Genomic DNA, 13,194 nt, shown 5'->3' with positions numbered 1-13,194 from the left:
CTCTGAGTAGTAGTAGTACTGGAATCACTTTGTTGATCAGTTTGGCCTCAAACTCACAGTGATCTGCCTGCCCCTTCCTCAGCAGTGAGTGCTGGGATTAAAGGTGTGTGCCACCACCATGCCCAGCTGGGTTTTGCTGTGTTTTATTTTAACAGATGGTGTTATTCTCTTTATGTAGCCTGTATTGTGTCTGTTTTTGTATTTTGGTTATCTTTTTTTCTTTTTGAAGATTTCTTGACTATTATGTATACAGTGCTCTGCCTGCATGTACATACACCAGCAGGCCAGAAGAAGGCATCAGATCACATTATAGATATTAGAGATGGTTGTGAGCCACCATTCATATTGTTGCTGGGCATTGAACTCAGGAGGAGCAGTCAGTGTCCTTAACCTCTGAGCCATCTCTCCAGCCCCAGAGTTCACTATTCACAGCATATCTGCCTCTCTCTCTGTCTCCCATCTGACATCTATAAAGCCCTATTGATATCTGTTGCTGAGATACTTAATTCTTTCTTTCTTTCTTTCTTTCATTCTTTCTTTCTTTCTTTCTTTCTTTCTTTTGTGCTTGTGTAGCCCCTGTTTTATCACACATGAGTTATGCTCTTGTATTTATTTATTTATTCATTTGTTTGTTTGTTCATTCATTCATTCATTCATTCATTCATTTATTTGTATTCATCTCTTCAGTTATTTCTTTTTTTGTTTTCTTTTGTTAGTGTTTTTTTTTTAGACAGGGTTTATGTGTAGAGTTGGCTGTCCTGGACTCACATTGTAGACCAGGCTGGCCTCCAACTCACAGTGATATGCCTGCCTTTGTCTCTCAAGTACTGACATTAAAGAAAACCATGTGCCGCCACAGCCTGGCTTTCAGTTATTTTATTTTTATTTTTATTTTTATTTTTTTTGGTTTTTTTGAGACAGGGTCTCTCTGTGTAGCCTTGGCCGTCCTGGACTCACTTTGTAGACCAGGCTGGCCTCGAACTCTCAGCGATCCGCCTGCCTATGCCTCCTGAGTGCTAGGATTAAAGGCGTGCGCCACCACTCCCGGCCAGTTATATCTTTTAGTCAAGATCTCTCTCTCTCTCTCTCTCTCTCTCTCTCTCTCTCTCTCTCTCTCTCCCCCCCCCCCATGCTGGGTATAAAATCACATTGATTTTCTGGGCTGGTCATAGTGTCACTGCTGCATTGCTAATAAATAGATTCAGTACTGACTGATGACTAATAAACATTAGAAGGTAGCAGGCACTAACTAGACCAGGCTGCCTGACTCTGCTGTAATCAAATGAGGGAACTCTGAGGATTGGTCTCCATTTGTCTGTCTGTGTGTCTATTATCTATCTATCTATCTATCTATCTATCTATCTATGTATGTGTGCATGTATGTATGTATCTTACATCTATGTATTTATGTATTAGTATAGTACGGAGAATACACTAAATAAAGGACTAGTTTATCCTTTTTAAATAGTTGAATAAAGAATTCAATATTTAGCCAGGCATGGTGGCACATGCCTATAATCCTATCTATCTATCTATCTATCTATCTATCTATCTATCTATCATCGATGTATTTACTTACTTATCTACTTACACAGTGTTTAAATTATTTTGGAGACCGAGTCTCTCTATGTATTCCTGTCTGTCTTGAAAATCGCTGTGTATACTGACCTAGTTTGGAACTAGAACTTTTCTTGGGTTAAAGAAATTGTAGTTTTTTTGTTTGCTCGCTTGCTTGCTTGCCTGTTTGCTTGTTTGTTTGTTTCCAGACAAGGTTTCTCATGTAGCCTTGCCTGTCCTGGACTTGCAAGTGCAAGTGATTCTCTTGCCTCTGTCTCCCAAGTGCTGGGATTAAAGGCAAAGGAAAACAAAACCAAAAACAAAGCCAGGCATGGCTTGGTGGTGCATGCCTTTAATCCGAGCCCTCAGGAGGGAGAGGCAGGCAGATCGCTGTGAGTTTGAGGACAGTCTGGTCTACAAAGTGAGCCCAGGACTGGACAGCCTACGCTACACAGAGAAACCCTGTCTCTGGGCGGAGGGTGTGGGGGTGGTGGTAGTGGGAGACAGAAACAAAACAAAACAAAACACCAAAACTTGGCTGTCACACCGGCCCAGTGGAGAGGGAGAGCCCCGCCCACCTCCGTCATGGAGGGTGCCAGTACTGGAGGGGCGGGGCCAATATTGCCCTTGCGATGGTATCATCCAGCGAGCACCACAGCGCCAGGATGGTGGTGTGTTGTTCTCATAAATTACACTCTTTTCTGTGTGACAGCGCCTCAGCATTTAAACCAAAGAGAGCATTACGCAAAATGAAATGGAGCCGGGCGGTCGTGGCGCATGCATGCCTGTTGTCTCAGAACTTGGGAGGCAGAGGCAGGCGTGAGCTCCAGGGCAGTCAGAGCTGTGACACAGAGAAACCCTGTCTCGAAAAACCACAAAAAGAAATAAAATGAAACGAAATAAATGTAAAAAATGCCTCAGGAGGGGTTAAAAGCACTGGCTGCTCTTCCAAAGTTTGGAACTGAGGCTATGATTAAGAGGGGTGGCCGGGACTATTCATATTGCACCGTTAGAGGTGAAATTCTTGGACTGGCGCATGAAGGACCAGAGCGAGAGCATTTGCCAAGAATTTTTTCATTAATCAAGAACGAAATTCGGAGGTTCGAAGACGATCAGATACCTTCGTAGTTCTGACCATAAACGATGCCGACTGGCGATGGGGCAGCGGTATTCCCATGATCTGCTGGGCAGCTTCCCGGAAACCAAAGTCTTTGGGTTTTGGGGGGAGTATGGTTGCAAAGCTGAAAGTTAAAGGAATTGATGGAAGGGCACCACCAGGAGTGGAGCCTGCGGCTTAATTTGACTCAACACGGGAAACCTCACCCAGCCCGGACACGGACAGGATTGACAGATTGATAGCTCTTTCTGGATTCCGTGGGTGGTGGTGCATGGCCATTCTTAGTTGGTGGAGCGATTTGTCTGGTTAATTCCGATAACGAACGAGACTCTGACATGCTAACTATTTACGCGACCCCCGAGCGGTCGGGGTCCCCCAACTTCTTAGAGGGACAAGTGGTGTTCAGCCACCCAAGATTGAGCAATGACAGGTCTGTGATGCCCTTAGATGTCTGGGGCTGCACGCGCGCTACACTGACTGGCTCAGCGTGTGCCTACCCTAAGCTGGCAGGCGCGGGTAACCCGTTGAACCCCATTCGTGATGGAGATAGGGGATTGCAATTATTCCCCATGAATGAGGAATTCCCAGCAAGTGCGGGTCATAAGCTTGAGTTGATTAAGTCCCTGCCCTTTGTACACACCGCCCGTCACTACTACCGATTGGATGGTTTAGTGAGGCCCTCGGATTGGCCCCGCCGGGGTCGGCCCACGGCCCTGGCGGAGCGCTGAGAAGAAGGTCGAACTTGACTATCTAGAGGAAGTAAAATTCATAACAAGGTTTCCGTAGGTGAACCTGCGGAAGGATCATTAACGAGAGGCACAGGTCGGCAGGCCGTGTCTGTCCATCCGTATGTCTTTGTCACTCCTCGCCGGGAGGCGTGTGTCCCGGGTCGCATCACCTGCTGCCGTGTGCGGTCGGTCGGTCGGTGCTCTGGGTTTTGAAAGAAGGAAGGAAGAGGAAAGAGGATGGTGAGGAGGCGGGGCGCGTTGCCATCTGTTGTGGGGCGGCAGCCCTTGCCGTTCCAGTCCCTCTGTCGTGCTCCTCTCCCGTCCCTTTGCTTCTTCTGCTTCTTCCCCGGGGTGACCAACCCCGCCCGCTCACTGCCTGCCGCGACCCGCGGGCCGCCCCTCTTTCTCGACCTGCTTGTCTCCACCCCTGGCGGTGGTGCATGTCTATGTCGTGGTTGTGGTGGGGGGCGCTTTCGCGTCTCATCTCGGCCGCCTACGCCTCGACTCTGGCTTTACCGCGCCCGGAGCGTGTCGCGTGTGGTCGCCGATGGCCCCGATGGGTCTGGCATCCGTCCCCTCCCGGACTTTCTGACCTCGCCGCCCCCGGGATCCGGGGGGGGGTGTCGGCGGGTCCGGTAGGGAGTCGGCCTGTGGGTGTGAGGTCCTTCTCTCCCTCCCGTGGCTCTCTCAGACTCTTGCCCTCTTTCCCCATTCTGTGGGATTATGACTGAAAGCCTCTAAGTTAGAATCTCGCCCAGGCGGAACAATATGGCAGCGCCGAAGGAGCCTTGGTTGGCCCTGGATAGACGGGTCCCTGTCCGTCCCCTCCGGCGGTCTGTCGTCGTCGCGCGTGCGCCCTCTCCCGGGGGTGTCGCCGCCGGCCGGCCGGCGGGCTTCACCGCCGTGCATCGGGACCGGGGTCCGGTGCGGAGAGCCATTCGTCCCGGGAAATGGGGCGCGGCCGGAAAGGGGGCCACCCTCTCGCCCGTCACGTCAGCGCACGTTCGTGTGGAACCTGGCGCTAAACCAATCTTGGACGACCTGCTTCTGGGTTGGGGTTTCTACGTTGCAGAGCAGCTCCCTCGCTGTTATCTATTGAAAGTCAGCCCTCGACACAAGGGTTTGTCTCGGCGGCCCGTCCGCCGCTCTCTCGCTCCCCCCATCTTCCGAACCACGGGTTCCCGTTTTTCCCCTCCACACCTCCGGGAGAAAGCGTCCCCCGGCCGCAGCGCCACCGCCGCCTTTTCCCGCCCGCCCCCGCTCCGACCCTGGCCAAGCCGGGGTGTGAGGTGAAGGCGGTGGCAGCGGTGTGACCGCTGGGGGGGGCGGCGGGGTAGGCTTTTCCCGTTTTGCCTCCCTTGCGCCCCGACCCGCCTGGAGGTTGGGGATCGCCCCGCCCTTCTCCCCAGAGACCGGGTAGACCAATAGTCCCACACGGGGAGTCGCGCGCTCTCATTTGGGACACCTCAGGTCGACCAGATGTCCCTTCTGGACTCTTTTCTTTTTTTAAATAATATATGTTATATCTGTATACACAACTGATGCGAGTCCTATAACCATGGAGGTTGACCAGTTGTCCCTTTCAAGGGATGCGCGTCCTAACCTAAAATTATGGAGTTCGACCAGTTGTCCCTTTTGCCTAACCGCGGAAGTTTGATGAAGTTTGGTTTGTTTGTTTGTTTTCCCATGCCACTGGGGGGAGGGGGTCGGGCGGGCTATTTATTTATTTATTTATTTATTTATTTATTTACTTACTTGTTTATTTATTTACTTGTTTATTTGTGTGTTTGTTTATTCATTCATTTCCCTTTCTATCCACTTATTTATTTATCTGTCTATTTGTTTATCTATTTATCAAGCTATCTATTTGTTTATCTATCTATCTATCTATCTATCTATCTATCTATCTATCTATCTATCCTATGCTTGTCTATCTGCAGATATATATACGGGCAGGCCAGAAGAGTGCACCAGATATCTTTCTCCTCCTCCTCCTCCACCTCCTCCTCTTCCTCCTTCTCCTGGAGCCATTTAATAATAAATATGTGGTTAATTACTCAGTCTGTGAAGATCGAACATTCTTTCTTTCTTTCATTCTTTCTTTCTTTCTTTCTTTCTTTTTTCCTTTCCTTCTTTCTATTTATCTGTCTATCTATCTGCACCTGCAGGCCAGAAGAGACCACCATAATCTTTCTCTACCTCCTCCAGGAGCTATTTTATTTATTTACTTATTCATTCATTCATTTCTCTATGTTTATCTGCAGGTCAGAAGAAGACACCAGATCGCCTTGAAGAGAGGTCCAGTGTTTGCTCCAGAAATAGCAGACTACCATAGTTTTCTGTTTTGTTCCAGGTCTGATCGCAGATGCGCGCTCCCCCCCCTTTCTGTGTGTGTGTGTGTGGGGGGAGGTGATGTCATTTGCTGGAGGTGGGAAGAGAAACAGGGAGGAGACATTGGGAAGCATTGTGTTACCTAAAACTTTGTGTGTTAGATGCACACCCCTCACCCACCCCCCCCTCTCTCTCCTTCCTGTCAGCATTTGTGGAATGGACACTTGCTTTATGGGTCCCAACTTGACAGCCATTTTCTCTGCTTGCTTTCTTGCCTCCATGTAGGAGGGAGAGGCCAGAAGGAAGATTCTTCTTGGAGAAAAAAGCCAGCCCATCTGGACCGACAGATGAAACTTCATCCTCACAGCATAAGAAGACAATCCTCCCCTCCTGACCCATAGCTGGTACTCTCCCTATCTCCCAGCCCTCTTTCACTAACCCTGACTCAATAAAATAAAGTGAATAAATGGATAAAGAATTAGTTTCCAGGTATTTATTTGTTTCTCAGCTTGTCTGGCTGTGCGTGCATCTATCTGTGGACTACTGGTACTCACGAGGAGTGTGTCAGAATGCCCGGTACTCTTAACTGCTGAGACATGATTCTCCTGGTGCATGAGTTCAGTTTGCTTTCAGAGGGAATGTTTTAGAACTCGCCCCCCCCCCAAGAAAAGGAAAAGAACAAGAACAAGAACAAGAACAACAACAACAATAACAACAAAAAACCCTCGCTCGCTCCAGTTGAAGATCTGGTCTTTAATGTTTACTTAGAAAGAACCACCTCTGACTCCTCTAGTCTTCCTCTTGCAATGTAATCCCACAATGTGAGGATAAAAATCAAAGGAAGGCTTTGCTTGACTCATTGTTTCTTTCAGAAGTAAAGAGGAACACCCACCCCACCCCCCAAACACACACACACACCTCTTTGCAGACTGGTTAGTGTCCACTTCTTCCCGAAGAAAAGTGATTTTTCCACCCTTTTAGGAGGGGTGGGGGGTGGGAGGGTTCAAGACAGAGGTTTCCTCTGTGTGACAGCTCCTGGAAGTCACTCTGTAAACCAGGCTCACGGAGATCTACCTGCCTCTGCCTCCAGACTGAGTGCTGGCTAGACTTTCCACTGTCTTAAGGCACAAGATGTGTGGAGAGAACTGCCCCATTTATAGCTCACATTTTGAGTGCGAAGGGGGGAGTGGGGGGGATCTTTACCAGTGGAGACCAAGATAGGTTAAGTCCTCCTGGTGTTGAGAGAGACCTGTTCCTGTTCCTGTTCCTGTTGGGTCGCATACTTATATTTTTGTTTCAGGCACACCAGCCACATCATCATTTCAGGGCTAGGGTTTGGTTTTTGTATTTTATTTTATTTCATGAATGAGAAACTCTTTGGCTCGGCTGCGCGCAACTGCCAGGCATGCCGAGGGCCATCTTGTTCAAGGAGCTCATTAGCCATGTGGGCTTTCTTGGAGGTGATCCTGTACTGTGATGCACCTCCAAAATTGCTTCCGAATTCTGAGAACAAGGCAGGCATGAAAGTGTCAGATAACCTTAGACCTGGAGTTAAAGACAGACAGGTGGGAGCTGCCATGTGGGAGCTGGGAATTGAGCAGACAGTGCTCTTAACCACTGAGCCATCTCTCTCCAGCCCCCGCCCATTTTTGTTTTTCTTTTTCTTTTTTCAGTTTCTTTTAACCAAGCACACTCCCCATGGATGAAAGCGTACAGTTGGCTTACACACTCGCTACCTGAGGGTTTCAAGACTGACTGACTGTTTGTTCGATTAGGTTTGCGGAGGGGCAGGGCTCTCAAATTAATCGATTTTTAATTTCCTACCATGCCTTCCGATCATAGTTTCCTATCCCCAAACTCATCACGGTCTATATACAACCCAGTGAGACTTCATTGCCCTCCTATGGCCCAGATGCATGGCAGGCCCTGCTACTTGGTTTCCTTTGGTTTGGTTTGACACAGACAGACAGACAGACAGGCAGGCAGGCAGGCAGGCTGGCTGGCTGGCCAGCTGGCCTCGAACTCACAGTGATCTGTCTGCCTCTACCTCCGGGGTGCTGGGAATTCAAGGAAGGCAGGCAGGCAGGCCGTGCTTTTTGAAAAGTTTGAAAATCAGGCACCACACATAAGAGCCATTTGGCTATTCTTTGAATACGGACACTTTTCTTAGGAACACAAAGTTTAACCCAAAGTACGCAGAAGGAATGGTATAACAACTTAGAATTGCTTACGTACAGAGAAAATACTTTCCTTCTCCTGGATTTTGGTTCCATTTTTCCCATTTATTTATTTATTTATTTATTTTATTTTTGGATTTTTTTTGAGACAGGGTCTCTATGTGTAGCCTTGGCTGCCCTGGACTCACTTTGTAGACCAGGCTGGCCTCGAACTCACAGCGATCTGCCTGCCTCTGCCTCCCAAGTGCTAGGATTAAGGGGGTGTGCTACCACGCCCGGCCAGTTATTTCTTTTAGTCAAGATCTCTCTCTCTCTCTCCCCCCACCCTCTCGTGCTGGGTATAGAATCACATTGATTTTCTGGGCTGGTTATAGAGTCACTGCTGCATTGCTAATAAGTAGATTCAGTACTGACTGATGACTAATAAACATTAGAAGGTAGCTGGCACTCCCTAGACCAGGCTGCCTGACTCTGCGGTGATCAAATGAGGGAACTATGAGGATTGGTATCCATTTGTCTGTCTGTGTGTCTATTATCTTTCTATCTCTCTATCTATCTATCTATGTATCTATGTGTGTATGTGTGCATGTATGTAACATTTATGTATTTATGTATTAGTATAGTACGGAGAATACACTAAATAAAGGACTAGTTTAATCTTTTAAAATATTTGAGTAAAGAATTAAATAATTAGCCAGGCATGGTGGCACACACCTTTAATTTTATCTATCTATCTATCTATCTATCTATCTATCTATCTATCTATCATCGATGTGTTTACTTACTTACTTATCTACTTACACAGTGTTTCATTTATTTTGGAGACAGATTCTCTCTATATATTCCTGTCTGTCTTGAAAATCGCTGTGTATACTGACCTAGTTTGGAAATAGAACTTTTCTTGGGTTAAAGAAATTGAAGTTTTTTGTTTGTTTGCTTGCTTGCTTGCTTGCTTGCTTGTTTGTTTGTTTCCAGACAAGGATTCTCATGTAGCCTTGCCTGTCCTTTACTTGCAAGTGCAAGTGATTCTCTTGCCTCTGTCTCCCAAGTGCTGGGATTAAAGGCAAAGGAAAACAAAACCAAAAACAAAGCCAGGCATGGCTTGGTGGTGCAGGCCTTTAATCCCAGCACTCGGGAGGCAGAGGCAGGCAGATCGCTGTGAGTTTAAGGCCAGCCTGGTCTATAAAGGGAGCCCAGGATTGGACAGCCAACGCTACACCGAGAAACCCTGTCTCTGGGCGGAGGGTGTGGGGGTGGTGGTAGTGGGAGACAAAAACAAAACAAAACAAAACCCCAAAACTTGGTTGTTACACCGGCCCTGTGGAGAGGGAGAGCCCCACACACCTCCTCTATGGCCGGTGCCAGTATTGGAGGGTTTGGGCCAATATTGCCCTTGCGATGGTATCATCCAGCGAGCACCACAGCGCCAGGATGGTGGTGTGTTGTTCTCATAAATTACACTCTTTTCTGTGTGACAGCGCCTCAGCATTTAAACCAAAGAGAGCATTACGCAAAATGAAATGGAGCCGGGCGGTGGTGGCGCATGCATGCCTGTTGTCCCAGAACTTGGGAGGCAGAGGCAGGCGTGAGCTCCAGGGCAGTCAGAGCTGTTACACAGAGAAACCCTGTCTCGAAAAACCACAAAAAGAAATAAAATGGAACGAAATAAAAGTAAAAAATGCCTCAGGAGGGGTTAAAAGCACTGGCTGCTCTTCCAAAGGTCCTGAGAGGCAAGCAGAACACTCCACACTTAATCCAGGAATCAATCTGAAACAGAAAGAGAGAAAAACAAAATGAAAGGCCCCAGCTGAGAGGGAGGTCTGGTGTTGCTCCTGTGGTCTCATTTTTAAGAGAGTGAGATAGGGCTCAATAGAAATCTGGCGTGTTCCATGGGTAGATGGGGACCTCGAGGATCTAATCTATAAATGGTTTGTTAAAGTGTACATATGTGATTCTTCTAAGACTTATATACACCCCAGCGTGCATGCGAACACACACACATCTTTAAAGATAAATAACAAAACAACCGATTCTGTCTTTGTAACTGCCCTCATTGGAGCTTTTCTTATTTCATCGTGTGTGTGTGTGTGTGTGTGTGTGTGTGTGTGTGTGTGTGTGTGCGTGCTCGCGCAAGCGCACCTCCCCGCGTGCACGGGTGTTAAAAATTAATCCTCAGCTGAGTGATCAGTCACAGTCTCTAGCTATGACCGCTGCCTCTGACGTGCTGAGATTGGTTTTTGACCCCCTTCTTCCTTCTGTCCTTCCTACCTATCTCACTCCCAGCACCCATTTCTTTCCTCTTCTAGAAATGGACTGCTTCTTTATGTCACCTTAAGTCAGTCACTTCTAGGTCATGCTAGAGGGGACTAGGAAGGACCCCAAACCATTTCATCTAAATAGTACCCTGAACGATAAGAACAGGCATCGGCTGTTCTGTCTTTTGGTCTCGTTGGTCTCCTGTTTATGTTTGAGCCTGTGTGTGAATCCACACATTTCTTTCCCCTTTAAATTATATTCCAAAACAAATGACTGCTTGTAGTGGTTTTTTGTTGATGTTGTTGTTGTTATTTGTTTGCTGGTTGGTTGGTTATTTATTTTAGTTTTTTCTTCTTCTCTTTTTTATTGAAAGGGTGGGTATACTTTTTATATCAGGAGAGAGAGCCTCCTCACACAATTCTCTCTCTCTCTCTCTCTCTCTCTCTCTCTCTCTCTCTCTCTCTCTCTATCTCTCTCTCTGCTCTGTCTTTTGATCTCGTTGGTCTCCTTTTTATGTTTGAGCCTGTATGTGAACCCATACATTTCTTTCCCCTGTAAATTATATTCCAAAACAAATTACTGCTTGTAGTTGTCTTTTTTTTCTGGTTGTTATTATTTGTTTGTTGGTTGGTTGGTTATTTATTTTATTTTTTTCTTCTTCTCTTTTTTATTGAATGGGTGGGTATACTTTGTAGATCAGGAGAGAGAGCCTCCTCACACAATTCTCTCTCTCTCTCTCTCTCTCTCTCTCTCTCTCTCTCTCATTCTCTCTCTCTATCTCTCTCTCTCTATTTCTCTCTCTCTCTCTCCCTCTCCCCCCTCTCTCTTGCTGGGTATAGAATCGCATTGATTTTCTGGGCTGGTTATAGAGTCACGGCAGCATTGCTAATAAATAGATTCAGTACTGACTGATGACTAATAAACTTTAGAACGTAGCTGCACTACGTAGACCAGGCTGCCTGATTCAGCTGTGATCAAATGAGGTAACTATGAAGATTGGTCTCCATTTGTCTGTCTGTGTGTCCCCTATCTATCTATCTATCTATCTATCTATCTATCTATCTATGTGTGTATGTATGTATGTATCTTACATTTATGTATTTATGTATTAGTATAGTACGGAGAATACACTAAATAAAGGACTAGTTTATCCTTTTTAAATAGTTGAGTAAAGAATTACATATTTAGCCAGGCATGGTGGCACATGCCTTTAATCCTATCTATCTATCTATCTATCTATCTATCTATCTATCTATCTATCATCGATGTATTTACTTACTTACTTATCTACTTACACAGTGTTTAAATTATTTTGGAGACAGAGTCTCTCTATGTATTCCTGTCTGTCTTGAAAATCGCTGTGTATACTGACCTAGTTTGGAACTAGAACTTTTCTTGGGTTAAAGAAATTGTAGTTTTTTGTTTGTTTGTTTGCTTGCTTGCTTGCTTGCTTGCTTGTTTGTTTCCAGACAAGGTTTCTCATGTAGCCTTGGCTGTCCTGGACTTGCAAGTGCAAGTGATTCTCTCGCCTCTGTCTCCCAAGTGCTGGGATTAAAGGCAAAGGAAAACAAAACCAAAAACAAAGCCAGGCATGGCATAGTGCTACACGCCTTTAATCCCAGCACTCGGGAGACAGAGGCAGGCAGATCGCTGTGAGTTTCAGGCCAGCCTGGTCTACAAAGGGAGCCCAGGAATGGACAGCCAATGCTACACCGAGAAACCCTCTCTTGGGGCAGAGGGAGTTTGGGTGGTGGTAGTGGGAGACAGAAACAAAACAAAACAAAACACCAAAACTTGGCTGTCACACCAGCCAGGTGGAGATGGAGAGCACCGCCCACCTCCTCCATGGCTGGTGCCAGTATTGGAGGGGCGTGGACAATATTGCCCTTGCACTGGTATCATACAGCGAGCACGATAGCGCCCGGATGACGGTGTGTTGTTGTCATAAATTATACTCTTTTCTGTGTTACAGTGCCTCAGCATTTAAACCAAAGAGAACATTACGCAAAATGAAATGGAGCCGGGCGGGGGTGGCACATGCATGCCTGTTGTCTCAGAACTTGGGAGGCAGAGGCAGGCGTGAGCTCCAGGGCAGTCAGAACTGTTACACAGAGAAACTCTGTCTCGAAAAACCACAAAAAGAAATAAAATAAAACGAAATAAATGTAAAAAATGCCTCAGGAGGGATTAAGAGCACTGGCTGCTCTTCCAAAGGTCGTGAGAGGCAAGCAGAACACTCCACACTTAATCCAGAAATCAATCTGAAACAGAAAGAGAGAAAAACAAAATGAAAGGCCCCAGCTGAGAGGGAGGTCTGGTGTGGCTCCTGTGGTCTCATTTTTAAGAGAGCAATATAGGGCTCAATGGAAATCTGACTTGTTCCATGGGTAGATGGGGACCTCGAGGATCTACACTAGAAATGGTTTGTTAAAGTGTACATATGTGATTCTTCTAAGACTTATATACACCCTAGCATGCATGCGAATACACACACACATCTTTAAAGACAAATAACAAATGATTCTGTCTTTGTAACTGCACTCATTGGAGTTTTTCTTGTTTCATCGTGTGTGTGTGTGTGTGTGTGTGTGTGTGTGTGTGTGTGTGTGTGTGTGAGCAAGCGTGCGTGCCTGCATGCACGGGTGTTAAAAATTAATCCTCAGCTGAGTGATCAGTCACAGTCTCTAGCTATGATCACCGCCTCTGACATGCTGAGATTGGTTTTTGACCCCCTTCTTCCTTCTTTCCTTCCTACCTATCACACTCCCAGCACCCATTTCTTTCCTCTTCTAGAAATGGACTGCTTCCAGATGTCACCTTAAGTCAGTCACTTCTAGGTCATGCTAGAGAGGACTAAGAAGGACTCCAAACCATTTCACATAAATAGTACCCTGAACGATGAGAACAGGCATCGGCTGCTCTGTCTTTTGATCTCGTTGGTCTCCTGTTTATGTTTGAGCCTGTATGTGAATCCACACATTTCTTTCCCCTTTAAATTATATTCCAAAACAAATTACTGCTTGTAGTG

General features: G+C 46.5%; 1 protein-coding gene across 1 annotated transcript in view; it reads left to right on the top strand.

The window, feature by feature from the left end:
* Positions 1–3,949: 3,949 nt before the first annotated feature.
* The window catches only part of LOC311591855 (uncharacterized protein), a gene marked incomplete at both ends in the record, with an annotated part of 381,250 nt that continues 372,005 nt past the window's right edge, over positions 3,950–13,194 (top strand). Inside the window, 2 exons of the mRNA XM_084771693.1 lie at positions 3,950–3,962; positions 4,161–4,453. Of these exons, the coding sequence (XP_084627819.1) occupies positions 3,950–3,962; positions 4,161–4,453 (306 nt within the window). The remainder of the gene's footprint in view (positions 3,963–4,160; positions 4,454–13,194) is intronic.

This window comes from Acomys minous (genome assembly GCF_964271855.1).
Source record: "Acomys minous genome assembly, chromosome: 2".
Taxonomy (NCBI): domain Eukaryota; kingdom Metazoa; phylum Chordata; class Mammalia; order Rodentia; family Muridae; genus Acomys; species Acomys minous.
Note: the sequence above shows the minus strand (reverse complement) of the source record. Positions and strands in the feature narration are given on the sequence as shown.